This window comes from Dipodomys merriami, unplaced genomic scaffold (genome assembly GCF_024711535.1).
Source record: "Dipodomys merriami isolate MVZ:Mamm:240054 unplaced genomic scaffold, mDipMer1.0.p SCAF_125, whole genome shotgun sequence".
In the NCBI taxonomy this organism is placed as follows: domain Eukaryota; kingdom Metazoa; phylum Chordata; class Mammalia; order Rodentia; family Heteromyidae; genus Dipodomys; species Dipodomys merriami.
In genome coordinates, this window is record NW_027202549.1 from 2,951,892 (window position 1) to 2,977,340 (window position 25,449).

At 43.4% G+C, this 25,449-nt stretch overlaps 1 protein-coding gene across 3 annotated transcripts in view; it reads left to right on the plus strand.

Annotated features, from left to right (window-relative positions):
* Arih2 (ariadne RBR E3 ubiquitin protein ligase 2) overlaps positions 1-25,449 on the plus strand; it is a 51,386-nt gene that overhangs the window by 18,867 nt on the left and 7,070 nt on the right. For 2 of the 3 annotated variants that reach the window (XM_070017722.1, XM_070017723.1), the window contains exons 4-11: positions 12,405-12,472; positions 16,786-16,849; positions 18,883-19,033; positions 20,837-20,958; positions 21,526-21,635; positions 23,077-23,194; positions 24,258-24,308; positions 24,402-24,423. In XM_070017722.1, coding sequence (XP_069873823.1) covers positions 12,405-12,472; positions 16,786-16,849; positions 18,883-19,033; positions 20,837-20,958; positions 21,526-21,635; positions 23,077-23,194; positions 24,258-24,308; positions 24,402-24,423 — 706 coding nt within the window. Of the gene's footprint in view, positions 1-1,370; positions 1,417-12,404; positions 12,473-16,785; positions 16,850-18,882; positions 19,034-20,836; positions 20,959-21,525; positions 21,636-23,076; positions 23,195-24,257; positions 24,309-24,401; positions 24,424-25,449 lie in introns of all 3 variants that reach the window. The other variant, XM_070017724.1, reaches the window with a different exon arrangement.

Consider the following 25,449-nt stretch of genomic DNA (forward strand, 5'->3'; position numbering starts at 1 on the left):
AATAGAAAGTTCATAAAAATAGGGTTTTCTTACTGGCTTTGACATTAAGATGTATTGGCCCTGAGGTGTCTTAAGCCCTCTAAGGGAAGAGATACCGTCTAGTTGTTATCTGATAGTCCCTCTCTTAGGCCTAGCTAGAAGGAAATTGTTGAAACCCTTTTTTGCAGGATGGGCCTGTGGTCACAGGAGTGGAGACTCAGCTTGAATTAATCCTATTTTGTGTAGTGCATTTTTCTACCAACATCCACCTGCATTTCCTTTCCATGGTGGTTGCTAGGCGTGACCTGCATTTACAGAAATGGTCTATGTGGCATCCTGTAGAAAATATATTAGAACATTATACAGTGCTGTAAACACCAACTTTTTTGTCTCAAGTACTTCCCGAAGCAGGTTCTATTAAATGCACACCACAACAAATGTGCTGTCTAGGATTTGCATCACAGTAATCTCCAGAGTATGAGCAAGGTTGGAATAGAGGCCCAGTAGATGGGATCACAGATGATGTTGAAGCTAGGTACATGGCTTTCATTGTTTTCTTCACTTTTGTAGAGGTTTGAGAGTTTAAATAAAATTGCCAAGGAATAGCTGTCCTATTTTTGCAGTATTATACTCGCAGTCTTTTATTGAGTGAGATGTTTGGGATCTTCTTTGATTTTAATGATCAAGCCATGGCCGTTAGGAAGGAATTCTATCTAGACTGGTTAGAAATCTTCAAATTTAGTCATCACAATTTTGGAATCACATTTAGAAAGCATGTATGATGTATGGGTGCTTCAGTTATGAGTCATTGACCTGTGAAGGGCAGAATTAGAATGAGGTGCATGGCCACTGACATTTTAGAGGTGGAGAATATATAGATGTGAAGCATGGGAGAAGAGAAATCCTACCACTTAAATTGTTAGACTTTGGAGATGATCGTTGCCTACATTCAGAACCTACTGGAACATTCCCTCCTGCCACCATCACCTATGCTGATTTTGCCCCTACTCTAGGCTGGAATTTACCTTCTCCTGTGCCTTAATCTTGTCTCTTTTTAAAATGATTCTCTTAGTACCCCCCCCCCTTTTTTTTTTAAATCTCCCACATTCCCTTCAGTCCCCTAGACCAAATCCATTCATCTTGATCTCTTTAGGCCAGTTTTTCCCTATCACATGTCCCTTGCTATACCCCAGGCTGGAAAACTGGCCCCTCGTTTTCCTCCCTTTCTTCATCTTTTTCAGTGAATGGCTCCTGGTGTTTGTTAACAAATGTAATTGAAACATGGCTTAACCCAGTCACTAAGACCCATTCATTTAGCCTTAAAAGATTTCAGGCAGTTGGCAAGTAAGAATTCGAAATAAAAATTGAAACTACCACCTGTATTTTTTCAGGCCGTTGATGCTCACTGCCATCGGCTGCATCGTCCCTATGGCACTGGTAAGTGTGGGAAGGGCTGGTGACCATTTTGGTGGGCTGCTGGTTTTATCCTTTTTGGGGGAAAAAAAAAAAAAACAACAATCCATTTGCAAGTTGTATGAACTTGATCCTGAGGGTTGGGCAGCCTCAACCAGCTATAGGAAACTTAAAAAGATGAGGCAATTTATGTTCATGGATTTTCTTGGGAAACTTTTTTTTTTTTTTTGGGTCAGGAGTGAGAGCTATTCGGTACCTTGAGCTTTATATAAAATTAGTATGTTCTGTGTATTCCTTTGAATCATAAGCATATGCTGTCTGTGTGATCTGGGCATGTCAAGTAATAACTGTTAAATTTCCTGAAACTCTTTAACACACTCATCCTAAAGATCAGTAATTAGCTTCATATTAGAAAGCATCTTGACTGTCAAAATCCATTGGTTTCCTTCAGCATCAGGATATAGCTTCCTATTCTTTGTGAACACGGGGTCAAATGTTGGCCCCAATAATGAATCCAATTTTGATAGAGGTTTGTCTTGAGTGTTCTTGTAAGGAGAGAGAGGTTTTGGTGGAAACTAGAAATTTGTGGTTATCATTTAAAACAATTGCAGGTGGATTTGAGACTTGTGATTTGGGAAAAAAAAAAAAAAAGATTTCACCACAATCTGCTTTCTGCTTAGGAATCTAGTGGAGAAAATACACATTAAATTAAGTTGTCTAGGGCAGCAAATCACCATGATCTTGTATGCTGGTACTAGGACTTGAACTCAGGGGCCTGGGCATTGTCCCCTAGCTTTTTCAGTCAAGAATGGTGTTCTGCCACTTGAGCCTACCACCTCTTCTGGCTATTTGGTGTTTAGTTGGAGATAAAGTGTCATGGACTTTCATGCCCAGGCTGGCTTTGAACTGTGATCCTTAGATCTCAGCCTCCCAAGTAGCTAGACAGGTATGAGCCACCGGTACCCTCTAAGTTCATTTTAAAATATGTCATTACCTGTTTTATTTAGTAAATCCAGTTTTGAAACATTTCTATCACCCGGAAAGTTCTCTTGTGCCTGTCTTCAGTCAATTCTCACTCTTAGCCCCTAGCACCTACTGATCTTCTATCTTTTTATAGCTTCACCATCCCAGAAATTTCCATTTATGTGAAAATAATTCTTTGATGCCCGATTCCTTCTGTCGATGTTTTTTGAGGTTTATCCACATCATTTCCACATCCTTCTCATTTCTCAGTAGTATATTCGTTTTTATGCCGAATAATGATTTTTCCATTGTATACACAGTTTGTTTATGTATTCATTCATCAGTTGTTTCCACTTTTTGACTCCTATGAAATAAAGCTGCCTATCACTATCCAGACCAGGGCTTAATGTGAATATATGTTTTCATTTCTCCTGTATAGATATCTAGGAGTCGAATTGCTAGGTCACATGGTAAGGATTTTAACTTTTAAGAAAACTATTCTGGGACTAGGATTGTGGCTTAATGGTACAGTGCTTGCCTAGCATGCTTGAGGCCCTGGGTTCAATTCCTCAGTACCACATACACAGAAAAGGCTGGAAGTGGCGCTGTGGCTGAAGTAGTAAAGTACTAGCCTTGAGCAAAAGAAGCTCAGGGATAGTGCCCAGGCCCTGAGTTCAAGCCCCATGACTGGCAAAAAAGAAAGAAAGAAAGGAAACTATTCCAAGATAGCTTTAGTATTTTACTTGCCCACTATCATTCTCTAAGGGTTCAGGTTTTTATATCCTTGCTAATAGTTTACTTTGGGATTGTCAGTCTTTGGGATTGTAATCGTTTCTCATCAGTAAACTGATGTCTTGTAGCTGTAATATGCATTTCCCAGTGATTATTTAATGATTTCTCCTAATATTTATTTACTATTCACCCTCTGATTTTGAACTGATCCTCATTTCAGTCTCCTGAGTAGCTAGGATTACAGACATAAAACCATGAACACTTGGCACTTTTTAGTTTTATAATTTCAGGTTTTACATTTAGATATATTAACTATTTTTAGTTAATTGTGTTAAATGAAGTAAGAGTCACAGTTTGTGGGATTTTGGTGTTTTTCTTTTTCCTTTTTTTTTTTTTGGTAGATTGTGGGGCTTGAACTCTGGGCCTGGGAGTTGTCCCTCAGCCCTTCATCTGTGCTCTACCACTTGAGCCACAGTGCCACTTACCGTTTTCTGGTGGTTAATTGGAGATAGGAGTCTCAGGGACTTTCCTGCCTGGGCTGGTTTTGAACCGTGATCCTCAGATCTCAACCTCCTGAGTAGCTAGGGTTACAGGTGTGAGCCACCAGCACCCAGCAAAATTTATGTTTTATATAAACTATGAAATTATTTGAGAATCATTTGTTGTAAAGTGTCCTTTCTGCTTTAAACTTCATTGACAATTTTCATTGGAAATTGACCATACCTCTGAATGGTGTTTTGTTTTGTGATACAGTCTATGTCTAGTATCTAGTATCCCCAATTTCTTGATTACTTTTGTCTTTTTTTTTTGTCATGGGGCCTGAACTCTGGGCCTGGGCGCTGTCCCTCAGCTCTTCAGCTCAAGGCTAGCACTCTACCACTTGAACCACAGTGCTACTTCTGGCTTTTTCTGCTTATGTGGTGCTGAGGAATTGAACCCAGGGCCTCATGAATGCAAGGCAAACACTCTACCACTGAGCCACCTTCCCAGCCCTACTTTGTCTTGAAATCCCATAGGCATAATTCTTCTTTTATTTTCTCTTTGAAGATTGCTTTCAGTCTTCTGGATTCTTCATATCCACTATTAATATGTTGAAAAAAAGTCTGCTGTAATTTTTCTTGGGATTTTTTTTAGATGTGCGCATGTAAAGAACACAGGTTCAAGCCGGGCGCTGGTGGCTCACGCCTGTAATCCTAGCTACTCAGGAGGCTGAGATCTGAGGATCGCGGTTCAAAGCCAGCCCGGGCAGGAAAAACCGTGAGACTCCTATCTCCAATAAACCACCAGAAAACCGGAAGTGGCGCTGTAGCTCAAGTGGTAGAGCGCTCACCTTGAGCTGAAGAGCTGAGGTACAGCGCCCAGGCCCAGAGTTCAAGCCCCACGACTGACAAAAAAAAAAAGAACACAGGTTCATCAGGCACTGGTGGTTCATGTCTGTAGTGACATGTCTACTCAGGAAGCTTAAGTCTGTGGATCAGCATCACCAAACCAGGCAGAAAACTTCATGAGATTCTTTGTTGTTGTTTTTAGTTATGGGGCTTGCACTTGGGGCCGGAACACTGTCCCTAAGTTTTTTTTTTTTTTGCTTACTTGGAGCCACAGTTCCACTTCTGGTTTTCTGATGGTTAATTGGAGATAAGAGTCTGACAGGGACTTTTCTGCCTGGGCTGGCTCCAAACCTCAGGCTAGGATTACAATTCTCAATTCCCCTGAGTAGTTAGGATTATAGGCGTGAGCCACTAGTGCTCAGCTTGATTTTAGTTTTAATTGTTCTGTGTAAGCTATAGTTATAGCCACCAGTATGGTAGCTGTGATCCTGTAGTTCAGATGTGCTAAGTCTAAAATACCTGTTGAATTTAGAGTTTTAAAAGGGATAGGAACAAAAATAGCTTATTGATTATGTTATTTTGTTGTTGTTGGTGGTGGTGGTGGTGGTGGTGGTGGTGGTCATGGTCATGAGGCTTGAACTCTGGGCCTGGGCACTGTCCCTGAGCTCTTCAGCTCAAGGCTAGCACTCTACCACTTGAGCCATAGTGCCACTTCTGGTTTTCTGGTGATTCATTGGAGATAAGCTTTTCCTGCCTGCTCTGGCTTTGAACCATGATTCTCAGATCTCAGCCTCCTTAGTAGCTAGGATTACAGGCATGAGCCACCGGTGCCTGGCTTGATGTTATCTTTTGAATTACATATTGAAACAATATTTTAGGTGTATTGGGTTGAAATACTAAAATTTATTTTTTGTTGGAGCCACATAAAATATTGTATTGTATTTTGTTATTCCCTTAACCAAATTCATTCATTGGTTCAAATAGAGGTTTTGTATAGTTTTGTATATTTCCTTAGGATTTTCTACATAAAGTCATTTTATCCAGGAACAGTTATATTTCTTTCTTCCTACCCAAGGGTGTGTGTGTGTGTGTGTGTGTGTGTGTGTGTGTGTGTGTGTGTGTGTGTGTGTGTGTGTGTGTGTGTGTGTGTGTGTGTGTGTGTGTGTGTGTGTGTGTGTGTGTGTGTGTGTGTGTGTGTCTCTGTGTGTCTCTGTGTGTGTCTCTGTGTGTGTGTCTCTGTGTGTGTGTGTCTCTGTGTGTGTGTCTCTGTGTGTGTCTCTGTGTGTCTCTGTGTGTGTCTGTGTGTCTGTGTGTGTGTCTGTGTGAGTCTGTGTGTCTTGGGGTAGAGCTCAGGGCCTAGCTGCTGTTCCTGAGCTTCTTTTGCTCAAGGCTAGCACTCTTACCACTTGAGACACCGCTGTTCTTCCGGCTTTTTTTGGTAGTTCGTTAGACCTAAGAGTCTGACAGTCTTCCCTGCCTAGACTAGCTTCACATTGCAATCCTCAGATAGCAGCCTCCTGAATAGCTAGTATTACAGGCATGAGCTACTGGTGCCTAGCTTAAAACTTAATCTTGACTACTGAAATATTGTTTGTTGATTATAAAATCCTAGCAAGAGATCTTCTTGGTTTTGTTGAATGCTTCCTTTCCATAAGTGAATATCAAAAGGTGCTGTTGTAGGCATGTTGGTGCTAATAGATTTGGATGTGATTGCTGAGCTCTTTCAAGTATTAAGAAGCAGTAGTGTGAATAATGTTTGTTTGTTTTTTTCTGAGAAAGCTCATCTGTATTAAAATTGATTTTTATCGGGGCTGGGAAGGTGGCTCAGTGGTAGAGTGCTTGCCTTGCATGCATGAGGCCCTGGGTTCGATTCCTCAGCACCACATAAGCAGAAAAAGCTGGAAGTGGTGCTGTGGCTCAAGTGGTAGAGCACTAGCCTTGAGCTGAAGAGCTGAGGGACAGTGCCCAGGCCCAGAGTTCAGGCACCATGACTGGCAAAAAAAAAAAAAAAAAAAAAATTGATTTTTATCAAATGTAGCTTAATGGCATTCATCAGGTTTGTCCTTGTCCTAACCAGGAAACCATCATTTACTATGGAAAAAATTGATGGGTAAATAATGAGGTGAATGTTTTCTGGTTTTTGTTTTTTTATTTTGTTTTTTATTTTATTTCATTTTATTTTACTTCTGTTGGTCATGGGGCTTGAACTCTAGGCTTGGGTGCTGTCCCTCAGCCCTTCAGCTCAAGACTAGCACTGTACCACTTGAGCCACTTTTGGTTTTCTGGTGGTTCATTGGAGATACGTGTCTCAGGGACTTTCCTGCCCTGGCTGGCTCTGAACTGTGATCCGCAGATCTCAGCCTCCTGAGTAGCTGGGATTCCAGGTATGAGCCACCAGCACCCAGCAGGGTGAATGCTTTTGTAGAATATATTCTTCTGGAGTTCCTCATAGTCTCCCATCCCAGCGCTTCTTTTGTTCAGGAGCCCATTTTTGGAACATGGTTTTCCTATAGATCCTTCCTCTAACTGGGAGAGGGTCTAGTCATACCACATTTTGCTTGAATTCATGATATCAATTCCATCGGATTTATAGGGGGTTATTAAGGAAAAGTACACCTGATCGTCTATGAACTTATGGACATTATAGATATGATATGGGCAATTCTCTCACCCCTATCTGTGACTTGGAAATGATAGCAGCACCTCCTGTCAAAGGCTACTGGGAGGCACATAAGCTGATTGTTTTTCCGTCATGGGGCTCGAACTCTGGGCTTCGGTGCTCTCTCTCAGCTCAAGGCTAGCGCTCTACCACTTGAGCCATAGCGCTACCTCCAGTTTTCTAGTGGTTTATTGGAGATAAGAGTCTCATAGATGGGACTGGGAAGGTGGTTCAGTGGTAGAGCACTTGTCTTGCATGCATGAGGCCCTGGGTTCGATTCCTCAGCACCACATAAGGAAAAAAGCTGGAGTGGCGCTGTAGCTCAAGTGGTAGAGCGCTGGCCTTGAGCTGAAGAGCTGAGGGACAGCGCCCAGGCCCAGAGTTCAGGCCCCACGATCAGACGACCCCCCCCCCCCCCAAAAAAAAAAAAAAAAGAGTCTCATGGACTTTCCTGCTGGGGCTGGCTTTGAATTGTGATCCTCAGATCTCAGCCTCCTAAGTAGCTAGAATTATAGGCATGAGCCGCCAACACCCAGCTAAACTGACATTTTTTTTTTTAATGTACTGCTTTCTAGAGTATATTGAAGTTCAGTTGGCACTTAGAGAATAAAGTCACATCATTTTGCCACATCATTCTGACACATCATTCTCTCTTCTCACTAGAACTCAGTTCCACTGGGCTATTATTTTTGTGTGTGTATTTTTGTGTCCCTGGGTCTTGAACTCAGGGACCAGGCTCTGTCCCTGACTTTTTTTTTGCCAGTCTTGGGGCTTGAACTCAGGGTCTGGGCACTGTCCCTGAGTTTCTTTTTACTCAAGGTTAGAGCTCTACCACTTGAGCTATAGCACTACTTCTGGCTTTTTCTGTGTATGTGATACTGAGGAATCCATCCAACCCGGGGCTTCATGCATTCTACCAGTAAGCCACATTCCCAGCCCCTGACCTTCTTTTTTTTTTTGGGTCCGGTCGTGGGGCCTGAACTCTGGGCCTGGGTGCTGTCTCTTAGCTCTTCAGCTCAAGGCTAGCGCTCTACCACTTGAGCCACAGCGCCACTTCCAGCTTTTTTTCTTTTTGCTTATGTGGTGCTGGAGAATCGAACCCAGGGCCTCAGGCATGCAAGGCAAGCGCTCTACCACTGAGCCACCTTCCCAGCCCTCTGACCTTTTTACTCATCTAGTGCTCTACATTTGAGCCACAGCTCCACTTCTGGCTTTGTTGACAATTTAGTGGAGTTTCACAGACTTTCCTGCTCAGGCTGGCTTTGAACTGCAATCCTCATTCTCCTGAGTAACTAGAATTATAGGTGTGAGCCTCCCATGCCCAGCTCTCCACTGGGATATTCAAAATTCATTGTTAGTAGATTTGTATGTATCAGTAAACTTCTGGCTGCAACAAAGTCATATTATCTGTAGGTGTGATTTTTTTTTTTTATATGAGCACTGTTAAGATCAAGGAATTAGACTAAGTACAGTACCAAATTTCATGGCAGAATTTATTTTGTAAGTCCATTATTTGACAACATAATATTAAGGGCTGGGGGCTGGGAAGGGGGCTCACGCTTCGCATGCATGAAGCCCGGGGTTTGATTCCTCAGTACCACATAAAAAGAAAAAGCTGGAAATGGTGCTGTAGCTCAAGTGGTAGAGCTCTAACCTTGAGCAAAAGAAGCTCAGAGACAGTGCCCAGGCCCTGAGTTCAAGTCTCAGGATTTGTAATAATAATAATAATAATGTCTCAGGACTTGTAATAATAATAATAATAATAATAATATAATAATAATAATAAGAAGAAGAAGAAGAAGAAGAAGAAGAAATCATTATTACTGAGGAGCCGCCCTGTGTCTAGTTCAGCTCTGGGCTCTGTGGATCTGACAGAGGAAACCTGATTCCTGTTCTTAGCTCATAAGCTCCACCTAAGCTATCTATGGTAATAGGGGGAAGTAAGTGCCAGACATGGCAGAGACTTTGTGTTTCTAGAACCATCCAATGTCTCTGCTACAGTCTTTTTAGAAGCCAAGACAGAAAGCAGTGGGTATTGCTGGGTGTTGCTGCCCGTGTGTGTGTGTGTGTGTGTGTGTGTGTGTGTGTGTTGCTGGGTGTTGCTCCCCGTGTGTGTGTGTATTGCTGGGTGTTGCTGCCCGTGTGTGTGTGTGTGTGTGTGTGTGTGTATTGCTGGGTGTTGCTGCCCGTGTGTGTGTGTGTGTGTGTGTGTGTGTGTGTGTATTGCTGGGTGTTGCTGCCCGTGTGTGTGTGTGTGTGTGTGTGTGTGTGTGTGTGTGTGTGTATTGCTGGGTGTTGCTGCCCGTGTGTGTGTGTGTGTGTGTATTGCTGGGTGTTGCTGCCCGTGTGTGTGTGTGTGTGTGTGTGTGTGTATTGCTGGGTGTTGCTGCCCGTGTGTGTGTGTGTGTGTGTGTGTGTGTGTATTGCTGGGTGTTGCTGCCCGTGTGTGTGTGTGTGTGTGTGTATTGCTGGGTGTTGCTGCCCGTGTGTGTGTGTGTGTGTGTGTGTGTGTGTGTGTGTAATCAATCAGGAGAACAAGGCAGCAAGATTGTAAGCTTGAGGGCAATCAGGGCTTCATAACAAGATGCTTAAAGAAGTGAGGTTGATGGGCCACATTGTACACGTGTGTGGAAATATCGCAATGAGCCAGGCACTGGTGGCTCGCTCGTGCCTGTCATGCCTGTCTGAGGCTGAGATCTGAGGCTCGTGGTTCAAAGGCAACCTGGGCAGGAAAGACCATGAGATTCTTATCTCCAATGAACCACCAGAAAACTGGCCAAAAACTGTGGCTCAAAGTGGTAGAGCATTAGCCTTAAGCAAAAAGAGCTTAGGGATAGCACCCAAGCCCCAAGTTCAAGCTCTATAACTGACCAAAAAAGAAAGAAGGAAAAGAAAGAGAGAGAGAGAGGAGAAAAGGAGGGAGGGAAGGAGAGAAGGAATACGGAAATGGACAATCCCTGAACTTTAGTCAACTAATGTACTTATATATATATATATATATTTTTTTTTTTTTTTTTTTTTATTTGGTCGGTCGTGGGACTTGAACTCTGGGCTCTGTCCCTCAGCTCTTCAGCTCAAGGCTAGTGCTCTACCACTTGAGCTATAATGCCACTTCTGGTTTTCTGGTGGTTCAGTGAAGATGGGAGTCTCACAGACTTTCCTGCCCGGGCTGGCTTTGAACCACGATTTCTCAGATCTCAGCCTCCTAAATAGCTAGGATGACAGGCATGAGTCACCAGTGCCTGGCAAGCACTGATTTTAAGATTGAGCCCCACTGAGTTTATAAAAGACAAAAAGGTTCTATCAAGTTCATCCAATACCATTATCACTGTCATGTTTTCAAAAAGACTTTGTAACCCAAAGGAACATTTCAACAGTTATTTAAGCCAAATGTCTGGTCTCCTTTTTTCTTTGTCTTTTTCTTTTTTCATTTTGTGATAATGGTCTATTGGGATGAATTGAGTGCTATAATTAAGGAAACTTAGGCCTAAAGTATTCATGGGCCATAACTAAGAAAATACTTCAGCCGGGTGCTGGTGGCTCACACCTATCATCCTAGCTACTCAGGAGGCTGAGTTCTGAGGATCACAGTTCAAAGCCAGCTGGGGCAGGAAAGTCCATGAGACTCTTATTTCCAATAAACCACTAGAAAACCGGAAGTGGTGCTGTGGCTCAAGTGGTAGAGCGCTCCCCTTGAGCTGAAGAGCTGAGGGGTAGCGCCCGGGCCAAGAGTTCAAGCCCCATGCCCGACCAAAAACAAAAACAAAAACAAAAAAAACTTCAGCAATATACATGAAACCTTTTATAGGAGAGAAATAGAAACTCATGCCCCAAGTGCTATAAGCTGTCTTACGTATGTATGTATGTATGTATGTATGTATGTATTTTTACTGGTCCTACGGCTTGAACTCAGGCCTAGGCTCTGTCCCTGAGCCTCCCTGTGCTCAAGGCTAGTACTCTACCACTTGAGCCTCAGTGCCACTTCCGGTTTTTGAGTTGTTAATTGGAGGTAACAGTCTCCTGGGGACTTTTCTGCCTGAGCTGGAGTTGAACTACGATAATCAGATTGCATCTTTCCTGAGTAGCTATATTACAGGATGAGACACAGGTACCTGGCCCTTAATTTATGTATTCTGGTAGTAATAATAGCAGTAATATGGTTTAAATTTAGGTCGTTGTGCTTGCTAGGGAGATTCCTTACCACTTGAGCCACTTCCCTAATGCTTTTTTGCTTTTAGTTGTTTTTCAGATATCTTCTCACTTCTTGCCAAGGGCTGGCCTGGTCCATGGCTCTTCTACTTGCTTATGCCTCCCTTGTGGCTATGATGCCACGAGTGTTCCACCATGCCTGGTTTATTCTGTTGAGATGCAGGAGAAGGGGTGTGAAGGCCCAGGCCGACTTTGAACCTACAATCCTCCTGATCTCCGTAGCTTGAATTACGGGCATGTGTCACCATGCCTAGTTTGCTACATGCTTCTTCTTTAACCTAATTTCATTTCAAGCTCTCGTTTTTTGTTGAACATTTATCTCTAATATTTTACTAATACATATAACCTGGTGGTATATTTGTCCTCTATCATTTCCTCAGGAGGAATATACAGAGATAGAATGGGTTGCATAAAGCACCTTTTAATTTTCTTTAATAATCAGTACCATGTGCTGTAAATATGGTCAAAGGTTGTCCACAAATTTTTAACTTTCAATTAGAATTTGTTGACTAGCACTCTACCACTTGAACTACAGCTCCACTTCCTGCTTTTTTGGTAGTTAATTGGAGATAACAGGTGTTCTTATGGGCTTTCTTGCTGCTGCTGGCTTTGAGCCATGATCCTCAGATCTCAGCATCCTGAGTAGCTAGGATTATAGGCATGCATGGCCCAGCAGAATTCATGGCTTTTTTTTTTCATAGACTTTTTATTTGTGTGTGTGTGTGTGTGTGTGTGTGTGTGTGTGTGTGTGTGTGTACACATACGTGTACTTTTTACAAGGATTGCAAAGCTGAGAGACTTCTTCTAAGTACAAGACCTTAAACTAAAGGCACACTTTGCTTAAACAGGGTACCAGCTTGTCACTTATTGTAGAAATGGTGGTTTTGCATAAATTCCCATTGGAAGTTTCTTAATTGTCACGGAATGGTCATTTAATGAAAATAAAGTGATCCATAAAATCCACTAAGATTGTAAGAATGTGAACTTACTTGAGAAACCAAGAGAAAGAATTTGGAAATCAAGCTTGGGCCTGGCAAAGATGTGGATATATGTATTTTTCTTCCATTGGAGCACTCTATGAAGAATTACATTTATAATTTGGTTTTTTTTTCTTTTTCCAGGTATCTCATTCAGTTGCAAAACTTATATTAGTTAATTTCCACTGGCAAGTCTCAGAGATATTGGACAGGTAAGGTGCTTAGAATAAAGGTGATTGCTGAGAACCCTTTCTGTTTGCCCACCCACTACTGATTATTATTTACATTTTGGAATATCTTCTTCCAGTCTGCATTATTACATTTGCAAAAGACTACTATTTTTTCATGTGTGACTTTCTATACTTTCTTCATACCACTTGTTGGAAAGCAAAACTCATTCAGCTCTTCTTTGCCATAGCTAGATTTTTTTGGGCGGGGGGGGGGGGGGTTCGGTCATGGGGCCTGAACTCTGGGCCTGGACGCTGTCCCTCAGCTCTTCAGCTCAAGGCTAGCACTCTACCAATTGAGCCACAGCGCCACTTCCGGCTTTTTTCTTTTTGCTTATGTGGGGCTGAGGAATCAAATCCAGGGCTTCAGGCATGCAAGGCAAGCGCTCTACCACTGAGCCACTTCCCAGCCCCTCCATGGCTAGATTTTAATCTGTGCCCTTGTAGATAATTTTTACCAATATCTCCACTCATTTCTTTTGGAAATTTGAAAATTGTGTCACGATTGGTATGTGAAATACCACCTTTAGAGAAGGCTGGTCAGTTTACCTCTACCACTTCTCTGCCAGTAGAGGATTTGAGTATCTCTCACACCTCTTCCAGAACCAGCATTCTTTTTATTTTTGTAGGGCTGAAACCTGGGGCTTGGGTGCTGTCCCTGAGCCTCTCTGTGCTCAAGGCTAATGCTCTTCCACTGGAGCTACAGCGCCACTTCCAGTTTTTGAGTGGTTCATTGTTGATAAGTCTCACAGGAACTTTTCTACCCAGGCTGGCTTCAGAGTAGGATCCTCAGATCTCAGCTTCCTGAGTAGCTGGGATTACAGGCGTGAGCCACCAGCATCTGGCAGAAACAGCACTATTGAACAAGATGATTTTAGTCCCAATATGTTTTGGAAAATTCTCAGAAAGAGAGCTTCTTCCTTCTCTTGCATCCTCTGGAGCGATTGCTGGTATTAATATCCTCAGAGGGGCTGGGAATGTGGCTTAGTGGTAGAGTGCTTGCCTAGCATGCATGAAGCCCTGGGTTTGATTCCTTACTACTACATAAGCAGAAAAAGCTGGAAGTGTTGCTGTGGCTCAAGTAGTAGAGTGCTAGCCTTGAGCTGAAGAGCTGAGGGACAGCACCCAGGCCCAGAGTTCAGGCCCCATGACTGGATCCCCACCCCCCACCCCCAAAAAAATCTGTCTGTTATCTGTCTGTCTGTCTGTCTGTCTATCTGTCTATCTAAAATGTGTGTGTGTTGTGTGTGTGTGTGTGTGTGTGTCTGTGTGTCTGTGTGTGTGTGTGTGTGTGTGTATGCTCAAAGGCTGTATATACTCAGAGGCAGATGACTGTCTAGCTCAGTGTTTCTCATCTGCAACTATTTAACATTTGGGAATGGATAAATCTTTAGGGGGCTGCTCTGTGAAGTTTGGCAGCCCTGGGCTCCACCTACTAGAAGTAATAATAACCAGCCCCCAAGTCCTTGACAATAAAAATTGTCTTCAGATGGTATGTGTTAGATAAAACAGCTACTCAGAAGGCTGAGACCTGAGGATCGCAGTTAGAAGTCAGTGTGGGCAGAAAAGTCCACATGAGACTTTTTTTTTTTTGGGTCCGGTTGTGGGGCCTGAACTCTGGGCCTGGGCATTGTCTCTCAGCTCTTCAGCTCAAGGCTATCGCTCTACCACTTGAGCCACAGTGCCACTTCCGGCTTTTTTCTTTTTGCTTATGTGGTGCTGAGGAATCGAACCCAAGGCCTCAGGCATGCAAGGCAAGCGTTCTACCACTGAGCCACCTTCCCAGCCCCCCACATGAGACTCTTTATCTCCAATGAATCACTAGAAAATCAGAAGTGGCACTGTGGTACACACACACACACACACACACACACACACACACACACACACACACACACACACACACACACACACACACACACACACACACACACACACACACACACACACACACACACACACACACACACACACACACACACACACACACACACACACACACACACACACACACACACACACAGAGTTTGGGGTACAAAACTAGCAAGTAAATCTGTTCTAGTTACCATTTCTGCCCATTCTCTGTGTGGTATCATTTCATTTTTCCACAGAGGAAGGTGTTACTGTTTCTTCTTTAGACTAAACACAACTGAGTTGGCCATACCAGCTGCTCTACAAAATTAATAAAGGGAAAATAATTTTCTGGTTTGACTACATTTCAAAATTCTGCACTCAGGAACTGACTGCATTTGAATAGAATTGCAGATGAACTTCCCAAACTGTCCAAAACTCTAGAACCACAATAGGGTATTTTTGACCATCAAAACTCTCTTAACATTACGTAAGAATAGAGATTTGAATAGCAATGATATTTTTTTCGGGGTAGGGGGTTGGGTCCAGTTGTGGGGCCTGAACTCTGGGCTCTTCAGCTCAAGGCTAGCACTCTACCACTTGAGCCACAGTGCCACTTCCGGCTTTTTTTTTCTGCTTATGTGGTGCTGAGGAATCGAACCCAGGGCCTCATGCATGCAAGGCAAGTGCTCTAACACTGAGCCACCTTCCTAGCCCCTTGAATAGCAATGGTATTTGGAATGTGTGTTTGACAACTAGATAAATACAGCAGGTGCCTAAAAAAAGATAAAGTGGCTCATGCTGGTAATCCGAGCTACCCAAGAGGCTGAAATCTTAGGATCATGGTTCAGAGCCAGCCTAGGCAGGAAAGTCCATGAGACTCTTATTCTCCAGTGAACCACCAGAAAACCAGAGGTAGCACTGTGGCTCAAAGTGGTAGAGTACTAGCCTTGAGCAAAATTGCTCAGGGACAGCAGCACCCAGCCCTTGAGGTCAAGCCCAATGACCAACAACAACAAAAGAACTATCCAAAAAGTGGGACTAGTGGGTGCCCGTGGCTCACCCCTTTCATCTAGCTGCTCAGGAAGCTGAGATCTGAGGATCACAGTTCAAAGCCAGTTGGGGCAGACTCTTATCTTCAATAAACCACTCAGAAAACCAGAAGTGGTACTGTGGCTCAAGTGGTAGAGTGCTAGCCTTGAGCTGAAGAGCTGAGGGGTAGCGCCCAGGCCCTGAGTTCAAGCCCCACGAGCGACCAAAAAAAAAAAAAAAATTACCAGAGGAATGTCTGATTAGAGGGTTTTTTGTTTGTTTGTGGTTTTTTTGTTTTTGCTTGTTTGTTCTTAAAGCTGGGCCCTGGTAGCTCGTGCCTGTAATCCTAGCTACTCAAGAGGCTGAGATCTGAGGATCAAGGTTCAAAGCCAGCCCAGGCCAGAAAGTCTGTGAGACTCTTATTTCCAGTCAACCACTCAAAGGCCAGAAGTGGAGCTGTGGCTCAAGTGGTAAAGCACCAGCCTTGATCATGAAAGCTCAAGGACAGTGTCTAGGCCCTGAGTTCAAGAATAAATAAATAAATAAATAGAACACTAATCCTTTGCCAGTTTGTACATAGGGACACACACAATTATCATCTAGTTTATAACATAGTTTTTCACTTACTAATGTCTTTGAATAAGTTTAAGTACTTAAATGGAGCATAATTTTGTATTTTCCATTTGCTGGATCTTAAAGACGCCTCCTTTGTTTTGAAGATATAGAGAGATATTACCTATATTTTCAAAACTAGATTTTAAGCAGATTTGGCCCTGTAATCCTAGTACCTTTAAAGCAATGTTGCTTTTCTTTCAGTGCCTTGAACTCAGGGCCTTGCATTTGATCAGCTTTCTTGCTCACAGCTGGTGTTCTATTACTGGGAGCAATGGCTCCAGCCTGGCTTTTTGCTAATTAAATAGGGGAACTTTTCTGCCTGAGCTGAGTTTGCGATCCTCCAGCTCTTGGTCTCCTCAAGATATGAGCTTACCAAGACTCAGGTATAAGAGTTACTTGTCTCTAACCAATTGGTAGCTAAAAAAAAATTGAAAAAATTCTTTGTACTCAGATAAAAGCTCTGTGAAGAGGTAAAGATTTTTTTTTTTAATTTTTTTTGGGGGGTCCGGTCATGGAGCTTGAACCCTGGGCCTGGGCGCTGTCCCTTCAAGGCTAGCGCTCTACCAATTGAGCCATAGCATCACTTCCAGCTTTTTTATTTTCTGCTTATGTGGTGCTGAGGAATCAAACCCAGGGCCTCATGCATGCAAGGCAAGCGCTCTACCACTGAGCCACCTTCCCAGCCCGAGGTAAAGATACTTTCATGCGATCACATCCTATGGTGTTTTATCATGTTGCTGTTTAGAAGTAACAATGTCTTTACTTTCTAGTTCCCTTTATTTCTGCTTTTTGTTTTGTAGATTCAAGTCCAATTCTGCTCAACTGCTCGTTGAGGCTCGAGTTCAGCCTAACCCGTCGAAACATGTGAGTGTTGTCCTATTTGAGAGACTCCTTTGGTTGTGCATGTGCGTTTGCTGTGGCTCCCTATGTCATGAGCACCATCTTCACTCTGCTGTCTAGGATGCCTCCACATACTTGTTGCAGGCATCAATCTGCCTTTTCTATTATAACTAGAAGTTTTAGATTAGGGATGTTGCTCTGTGATAGTGCACTTGCTTAATGTGCATGAGACTCTGGGTTCAAGTCTCAGCACTGGGGGGAAAGAATTTCAACTCTGCTTGTGCCTAGAATGCTTAGACTCTGTCCTCCATTTTTGCTTCTAAGAATGAAAGTTACCTTAAAAGACTCAAATCTAAGTCATGGTTTTTACAAAGCCCATTTTCTGTGACCACTTTCCTCTAAAACTCCTTTTTTTGGGGGGGCGGAGGGGGGGGTCAGTCATGGGGCTTGAACTCAGGGCCTGGGCACTCTGAGCTCTGTCATTCATGTCTAACACTCTACCACTTTGAGTCACAGCACCACTTCCAGTTTTCTGGTAGTTCACTGGAGATAAGGGTCTCATGGGCTTTTTTGCCCAGGCTGGCTTTGAACTGTGATCCTCAGATCTCAGCCTTCTGAGTAGTAGGATTACAGGCGTGAAACACCAGTGCCTGGCCCTCTTCTGTCCTTTTACATGTGTGTTCTATTTATTCCTGTATTTACTTACTTATTTAATTTCCTTTTTCCTTCCTTCCTTCCTTCCTTCCTTCTTTCCTTCCTTCCTTCCTTCCTTCCTTCCTTCCTTCCTTCCTTCCTTTTTCTTTCTTTCTTTTTCATTTTTCTCTTTCTTTGTCTCTTTCTTTCATTCATTCTTTTTTTCTCTCTTTCTTTCTCTTTCCTTCTTTCTTTCTTTCTTTCTTTCTTTTCTTTCTTTCGTTCATGCCAATCCTGGGACTTGAACTCAGGACTTGGATGCTGTCCTGAGCTTTTGTACTCAAAGCTAGTGCTCCAGCTTATTGAGCCACAGCACCATTTCTGGCTTTTTGGAAGTTAGAGATAAGAGGCTCACAGATTTTTCCTGCCCTGGCTGGCTTTGAACCACAATTCTCAGATCTCAGCCTCCTGAATAGCTAGGATCACAGGCATGAGCCACCTGTTCTTCTCTTGACTACCATAGGAATTATATTCTGATAATACAGAGCAATTCCCTTTGTACTTAGGAGATGAACATTGTTTGAATAATTTTGAATGAGGATATATGATAAGTGCTCTTATGATTGTGAAATGGGGCTTAGATCACCAAATAAGTTCTGCACCCTTAGGAGAAAAGTTTCTAAACGCATACTATGTAAACAAGAGAGTACAGTCATTGTCCTCAACTTGTTTTTCTAGTAAGTCAAAACACAGCTGAAGTAAATTTATTACATGGCGTTTTTCCATTGGCTTGTAATTTTGTTTTGTCTTTTCTTTTTTGGTACTGGGGATTGAACCCAGGACGTTGCACTTGCTATGCAAGCACTTGCCACTGAGCTACATCCCAGCACTGGCTTGTAATTTTGGCTCAAGTCCCCAGATTGTCTTTGTCTACCAGTCTCTGTAGCATGATGTAGATTTTGGAATTCAAGGTTTGCAGTTCACATCCTATACAATTTCCTTCCTTTTCCTTCCAAGTTCATTATATGGGACATCTCTTTGGTAAGAACTATAATAATACTTTGTCGTTTGGGTATATTGATGCAAAAAACCACTGTATGACAAATAAAACAGCAGTGTAGACCTGGCCTCTAAGTACTGAGGCTGGGTTTATAATTCTTTGGGTTTTTTTTTTCTGTTTTTTTTTTGTTTTTGTTTTTGCCAATACTGGGGCTTGAACTCAGGGTCTAGGCATTGTTCCTGAGCTTCTTTTGCTCAAAGCTAGCCGCCCTACCACTTGAGCCACAGCACCACTTTCGGCTTTTTCTGTGTATGTGGTACTGAGGAATTGAACCCAGGGCTTCCTGCATGCTAGGCAAGCACTCTAACACTAAGCCACCTTCCCAGTCCAATGTATAGGTTTATGGTTGTGCCTTTCTTTCCAGGTCCCCGCAGCCCATCCCCCTCACCACTGCGCAGTGTGTATGCAGTTTGTACGGAAGGAAAACCTCCTCTCTCTGGCTTGTCAGCACCAGTTTTGCCGCAGCTGCTGGGAGCAGCACTGCTCAGTACTTGTCAAAGATGGCGTGGGTGTAGGTGAGTCTGACCCTGAACTATTTTTTGTTGTTGTTGGTCATGGGGCTTGAACTCCTCAGGGCCTGGGTACTGTCCCTGAGTTTTTTTGCTTAAGGCTGGTGTTCTACCCGTTGGAGCCACAGCTCTACTTCTGGTTTTCTGGTGGGTCATTGAAGATGGAGTCTCAGACTTTCCTGCCCAGGCTAGCATTGAACCATGGTTTTCGGATCTGAGCCTCCTGAGTAGCTAGGATGAAAAGGCTGAGGCACCAGCACCTGGCTGACACTGAAATTTTTAAAATTAACTAATTAATTAATTTTGCTATCCCGGGGCTTGAACTCAGGGCCTGGGCACTGTTCCTAAGCTTCTTTTGCTCAAGGCTAATACTCTACCACTTGAGCCGCAGAGCCACTTCTGGGTTTTTCTGTTTATGTGGTACTAAGGAATCAAACCCAGGGCTTCATGCAGGCGAGGCAAACACTCTACCTCTAAGACACATGCCCAGCCCCAACACTGAACTTTTAAAAGGCTGACATAAAGTGTTTGTCTTCAACTCTGCCTTGCCGTGTACTCAAGTAAACTAAATATTTTCTTTAAAGAGAAAGGTTTTTCTTGTTGAAACTAGTGGTTCCCAAATACATCAGTCCACATAGGGGCAGAGTTTTCCCCAGTCCTTAGCAAATTGTGACGGTTAAAGCTCTTACAAATACTAGTGTGAGTAAAGGCTATCTTCGCTCACTTTTTTTTTTTTTTTTTTTTTTTTGGTGAGTCCTGGGACTTGAACTCAGGGACTGAGTGCTGTCCTTGAGCTTCTTTTTTGCCCAAGGCTAGCTAGCACTCCATCACTTGAACCACAGCACCACTTCTGGCTTTTTCTGTGTATGTGGTGCTGAGGAATGGAACCCAGAGCTTCATGCACGCAAGGCAAGCACTCTACCACTGAGCCACCTTCCCAGCCCCCAGAGAACTAACTGCCTTTTAATCTGTGTGGCGTGTGTTGATTCCACACTTGGCAGCCATACCTTCAAAATCCCCGAGAGTATTTGCTTCTGTTTAAGCAATTGTAGCATAAATCAAATTTGATGATGAACAATGACAATATTTCTTACAGTATGACTTGAATGATATTGAAATTAATTGGTAGCTGCAAAATCTCAGTGTGCTAATGATGTTCATATGCATATGACATTAGATATCACAAAATTAGGTTGTCAGTCAAGAATGCTTTATATGCCTGGAGATATAGCTCAGTAATAGAGCACATAAGCATGCGGAAGGCTCTGGGTTTAAATCCCAGCAGTATGCAAACAATAATACCCTGTAGAAATGATTTTGTTATTTAATTGATTGTGGTTTTTTTTTTTTTTTTTATCGGTCGTGGGGCGTGAACTCTGGGCTTGGGCACTGTCCCTCAGCTCTTCAGCTCAAGGCAAGCGGTCTACCACTTGAGCTACCTCGCCACTTCCGGTTTTCTGGTGGTTTATTGGAGATAGGAGTCTCACGGTCTCTCCTGCCCGGGCTGGCTTTGAACCGCGATCCTCAGATCTCAGCCTCCTGAGTAGCTAGGATTACAGGCGTGAGCCACCAGCGCCCGGTGATTGTGTATTTTACACACACACACACACACATGTGTATATATTTTTGGACCAATATCTTTTATGGTATTGTTATGAAAATATGTTAATTTTTCTCCTCTCTGACTATATTTTGTTGCTTCAAGATTGTCCTGTATGGAACCTGTTTGTTAGCTGAATCTGGTAGGCAATCATATTGTGTTGTATTTTCTACAATACCATTAGCCATCCACTTGTTTCTGTTCAACAGGAGTCTCTTGTATGGCTCAGGATTGTCCCCTCCGTACACCAGAAGACTTTGTGTTTCCGTTACTTCCCAATGAAGAATTGAGAGACAAATACAGGCGCTACCTCTTCAGGGACTATGTGGAGGTATGACCAGCCACGTTTTTCTGCCCTCTGTCTTCCTGGGCCTACCTTCTATCGATGGTCACTATATTGCTTACTTTCTAGCCAAGGCTATAAGTCAGTGAAGAATATAGTAGACCTTGGAGTCAGACAAACCACTGTTTAAATCACAGATCCATTGCTCCTTTGGTGTGTGACCATTAACTCATTAATTTACCTTTCTCAGTCTTGGGTTTTCTTCTCTAGAATGAGCAGATTTTTTTTTTTTTTTTTTTTGCCAGTCCTGGTACTTGAATTCAGGGCCTGGGCCTGTCCCCAAGCTGCTTTGGCTCAAGGCTAGTGCTTTACCACTTGAGCCACAGTGTTGATTCTGGCTTTTTCTGTGTATGAGGCACTGAGGAATCGAACCCAGGGCTTCATGCATACAAGGCATGCATTCTACCTCTAGGCCACGTTCTCAGACCCCACCTGGTCCTTTGATAGAAGTTATCAGCTGGATGAGCAGAAGGTATTTAAGCACTCAAGGAAGAAGTCTGCTGGGAAGCCACAGTTAGGAGTTCTCTTTACTGTTTCTCCTTGGTGTATTCACAGAGTCACTACCAGCTCCAGCTGTGCCCTGGTGCAGACTGCCCCATGGTCATCCGGGTACAGGAACCTAGAGCTCGTCGAGTGCAGTGTAATCGGTGCAACGAGGTCTTCTGGTAAGAATGAGTCTTGAGCAGTCTTTGAGCCCGTGCCCTGTCCTACAAAGCACCTTGGTATTCTGCTTGAAGGCAGAGCTGAGAGAGATGGAGTCTCAGTCTCCCAAGAGCATTCTGTTCCAAGTGGGAAAGTTGGTGACCCGCATTTCATGTTCCACACAGTGTGTGCTCATTTCTGTGTCTGGAGAGAAGGAATTGTACAGTTCTTGGAGACTGTTTATATTATTCATGGCCTACTGGTTTGATAGAATCACTATGCCTATTAATCCACACACAAGTCACTATGTTTGAACTTGAATTTTTTTGTTTTTGTTTTTGTTTTTGTCAGTCTTGGGACTTGAGTTCTGGGCTTGGGTGCTGTCCCTCAGCTCTTCAACTCAAGTCAAGTGCGCTACCAGTTTGAGCCACAGCACCACTTGCAGTTTTCTAGTGGTTAATTGGAGATAAGAGTCTCACAGAATTTCCTACCTGGGCTGGCTTTGAACCAAGATCCTCAGCTCTCAGCCTCCTGAGTAGCTAGGATTACTGAGTAGCCAGTGCCTGGCTTTTTTTTTTTTTTTTAACTTTTTTGTTGTTGTTTGTTTTTGGTACTGGGGTATGAATTTAGCCTCATTTGCTCTCCTACTTGAATTATACCTCCATCCTAGCTTTCTGCTGGTTATTTTGGAGATAGAATCTCTTGGACTTTTCTGCTCTGCCTGGCTTTGGATCTCAGTCCTCCAGATCTCAACCCTTCAGAGTTGCTAGAATTAGAGTCATGAAGCCCTCAGTGCTTGACTTCCCCCACTCCCCTTGGCTAATTTTTACGAAATTCACAAGTGAATTATATTACTTGAGGTTTTCTCCATTCATTGAATATTATGGGCATGGCTAAAATTTATCAAAGGATTACCAGGTGGCAGGTACTTCTGAATCACTTTCCCTGCATTATCCCAAATTGTGTGTGATTGGCTGTCATCATCTTGGTATCCTAGGTAAGGAGAAGTATGGCAGAGTCATTATTTATGTCCTGATCTATTCTAATTGTGCTTCCTAGAACACACATGCTAGAAGTTCAGAGAACCTTTATGATAATTTGGGTATGTGTACATATTTCCTACATTTCAAGTCCCTTTGGCAAAGGAATTGGTGGTCCATCGAAAGTTAAGGACTAACACAAAATTATTTATTTATTTATTATCAGTCATGGGGCTTGAACTTTGGGCCTGGGCTCTGTCCCTAAGCATTCCAGCTCAAGGCACATGTTCTACCACTTGAGCCACAGCATCACTTCTGGCTTTTTCTGTTTATGTGGTACTGAGAAATTGAACCCAGGGCTTCATGCATGCTAGCAGGCACTCTACCAATAAGCCACCATTCCCCTCCCCTTAGAAAGAAAATGATTAAACATTAAGACCCTGCCTTAACTATTAGTTGAATATTTTCCTTCTCTGATTTTAAGTTTCAAGTGTCGTCAGATGTATCACGCCCCCACGGACTGCGCTACCATCCGCAAATGGCTCACGAAGTGTGCAGATGATTCGGAAACAGCAAACTACATCAGTGCTCACACTAAAGATGTAAGGACTGTATGTTACCTGCCATGGTTCTGCCCTCAGTGCTGCCCAGGGCCTTCGGACAGACTTGGCACAATTAGTGGCGATTCATCTAGACTGCCTTGGGTGCATTTATCTTAATAAATTGTAAAATATTTTGACCCAAGAGAGAGCTAATTGTGGGAACTGGGAGTTGGGGGGAGGGGGGTGTCTCTAGTTTTTATTTATTGTCTATCGGCCTTAGCTCTGGGAAGAGAATGGTTAATATCCATATCTCGTGAGTAGTAATGCTGTAATGTAAGCCTAGTCTAGTCCTGCCCAGTTCGGTTTTGAAGCTTGCCATTGTACCCCGTGCCAGTCACTCAAGTCAGTGCCCTCTCAAGCACAGCTGTGACCATGATGTCATTCTGTATAGCATCTGCATTGCTGCCTGTAAGTAGCTGGCCTTTTTGAAATGAGAGAAAGGAGCCTTTGGAGTCATTTCCATGCCCCCTTCCGGAGGCCAAAGTCTAAGCAAGCTGACCAGGACTTAATCCATGGTGGTAGTACTTTTTTTTTTTGGCCAGTCCTGGAGTTTGAACTCAGGGCTTGGGCACTATCCCTGAGCTACTTTTGCTCAAGGCTAGCGCTCTCCCACTTGAGCCACAGCACCAGCTTTTTCTGTGTGTACGTGGTACCGAGGAATTGAACCCAGGGCTTCCTGCATGCTAGGCAAGCACTCTTACCACTAAGCCACTGTCCCAGCCCCAGCTCTGGGTTCTTCTAGTCATCTTCCCCAGCAGGCAAGCTTTCCTGCTGAATCAGCTGGGGTTTAATCTGAATGCCTTAAAATGGCAGGGACATATGGTGGAAGACTTAGTGGGGCTCAGCTGGTGCTTGAATTAGTTCAAAGCCAAACATGCTGACCTCATTTCCTTGAATTGCTCTTCCAGCCTCAGCGACCTGCCACATTTAAGTGGGATGTTCCTCCCCAGAAGTGCTCACACGATGAGCTACTGAGCATGGGTGCCAAGAGCTTTGTGTAATGTGTCTTAGAGCCCGCGGCCTGATGGTGTGTGAGCCTAACGGCGCCCTTCTGTCTCCTCAGTGTCCCAAGTGTAACATTTGCATTGAGAAGAACGGAGGCTGCAATCACATGGTGAGCAAGGAGCCTGTGCGCTTTGCATGTGTGACATATGAAGCCTTGGGTCAGCATGCTCATAACGTGTTCTCTTCTGTTTCCCTCTGACAGCAATGCTCCAAATGTAAACATGGTAAGTCCCAGGCCTGCCTGGGTATGATCCGATTGCTTGTTTAGTGAATTCTTTTCTAGCACAAGGCCAAAACCAAAGGGGAGCCTTGGTTGCTTTATGGTCTTCTTGCCAGGTAAGTCCCAAGGGGAACGAGATAACCATTGGAAGCCCGGCAGGTGGCTCACGCCTGTAATCCTTTGTAATCAGAGTGCTTGTGGCAAGGTTCTGGGCAGTTCTAAAATAGTGACTCTATAGGGGCAGAAATAAGATAGTGTGAGGGTCGTGATATATTTCGTCATTGAGGTCCCATCGTCTGTGTGTGGGAGGGTAATATACAATATAGAATAGTACAGTAGGCACAGATACAGTTCAAAGACAAAGATAACATTGGTAACTCATGCCTCTCTATAATCCTAGCTACTCAGCAGGCTGAATCTGAGGATCTAGGTTCAAAGCTAGTCCCAACAAACAAACCTGAGAGTCTCTTATATCCAATGAACCAGCAAAAAGCTGTAACTAGAGCTATGGCTGAAGTACTAGAGTTACAGCGATGACTAGGGAAAAAATGCTGAGAGCACAAGGTATAGAGTTCAAGCCCCTGTTCTAGCACCATATATAATGTATATATGGAACATACGTATATATTTCGAGAGAGATTTCCCCTTCTCCCCTTTAAAAAAAGAAAAATCTGTTCCCAGCTTCATGCATAAAAATCTTCCTAGTAATGATAAACAACTAGTGGAAGGATGGAAGGTGACAGGAGAGTAATCTGTGGACGGCATATGTATTCTAGATGGCCAAGTGAACCTCATTTGAACAAAGTCCTCTCCTCCTTTTTTTTCCTTTTTTTTTTTTTTTTTGGTTGGTCATGGGGCTTGAACTCTGGGTCTAGGTGCTGTCTCAGCTCTTCAGCTCAAGGCAGGTGCTCTACCACTTAAGCTACAGCGCCACTTCCTGTTTCCTGGTCAGTAATTGGAGATAGGAGTCTCATGGCCTTTGCTGCCAGGGCTGGCTTTTGAACGGGAATCCTCAGATCTCAGTCTCCTG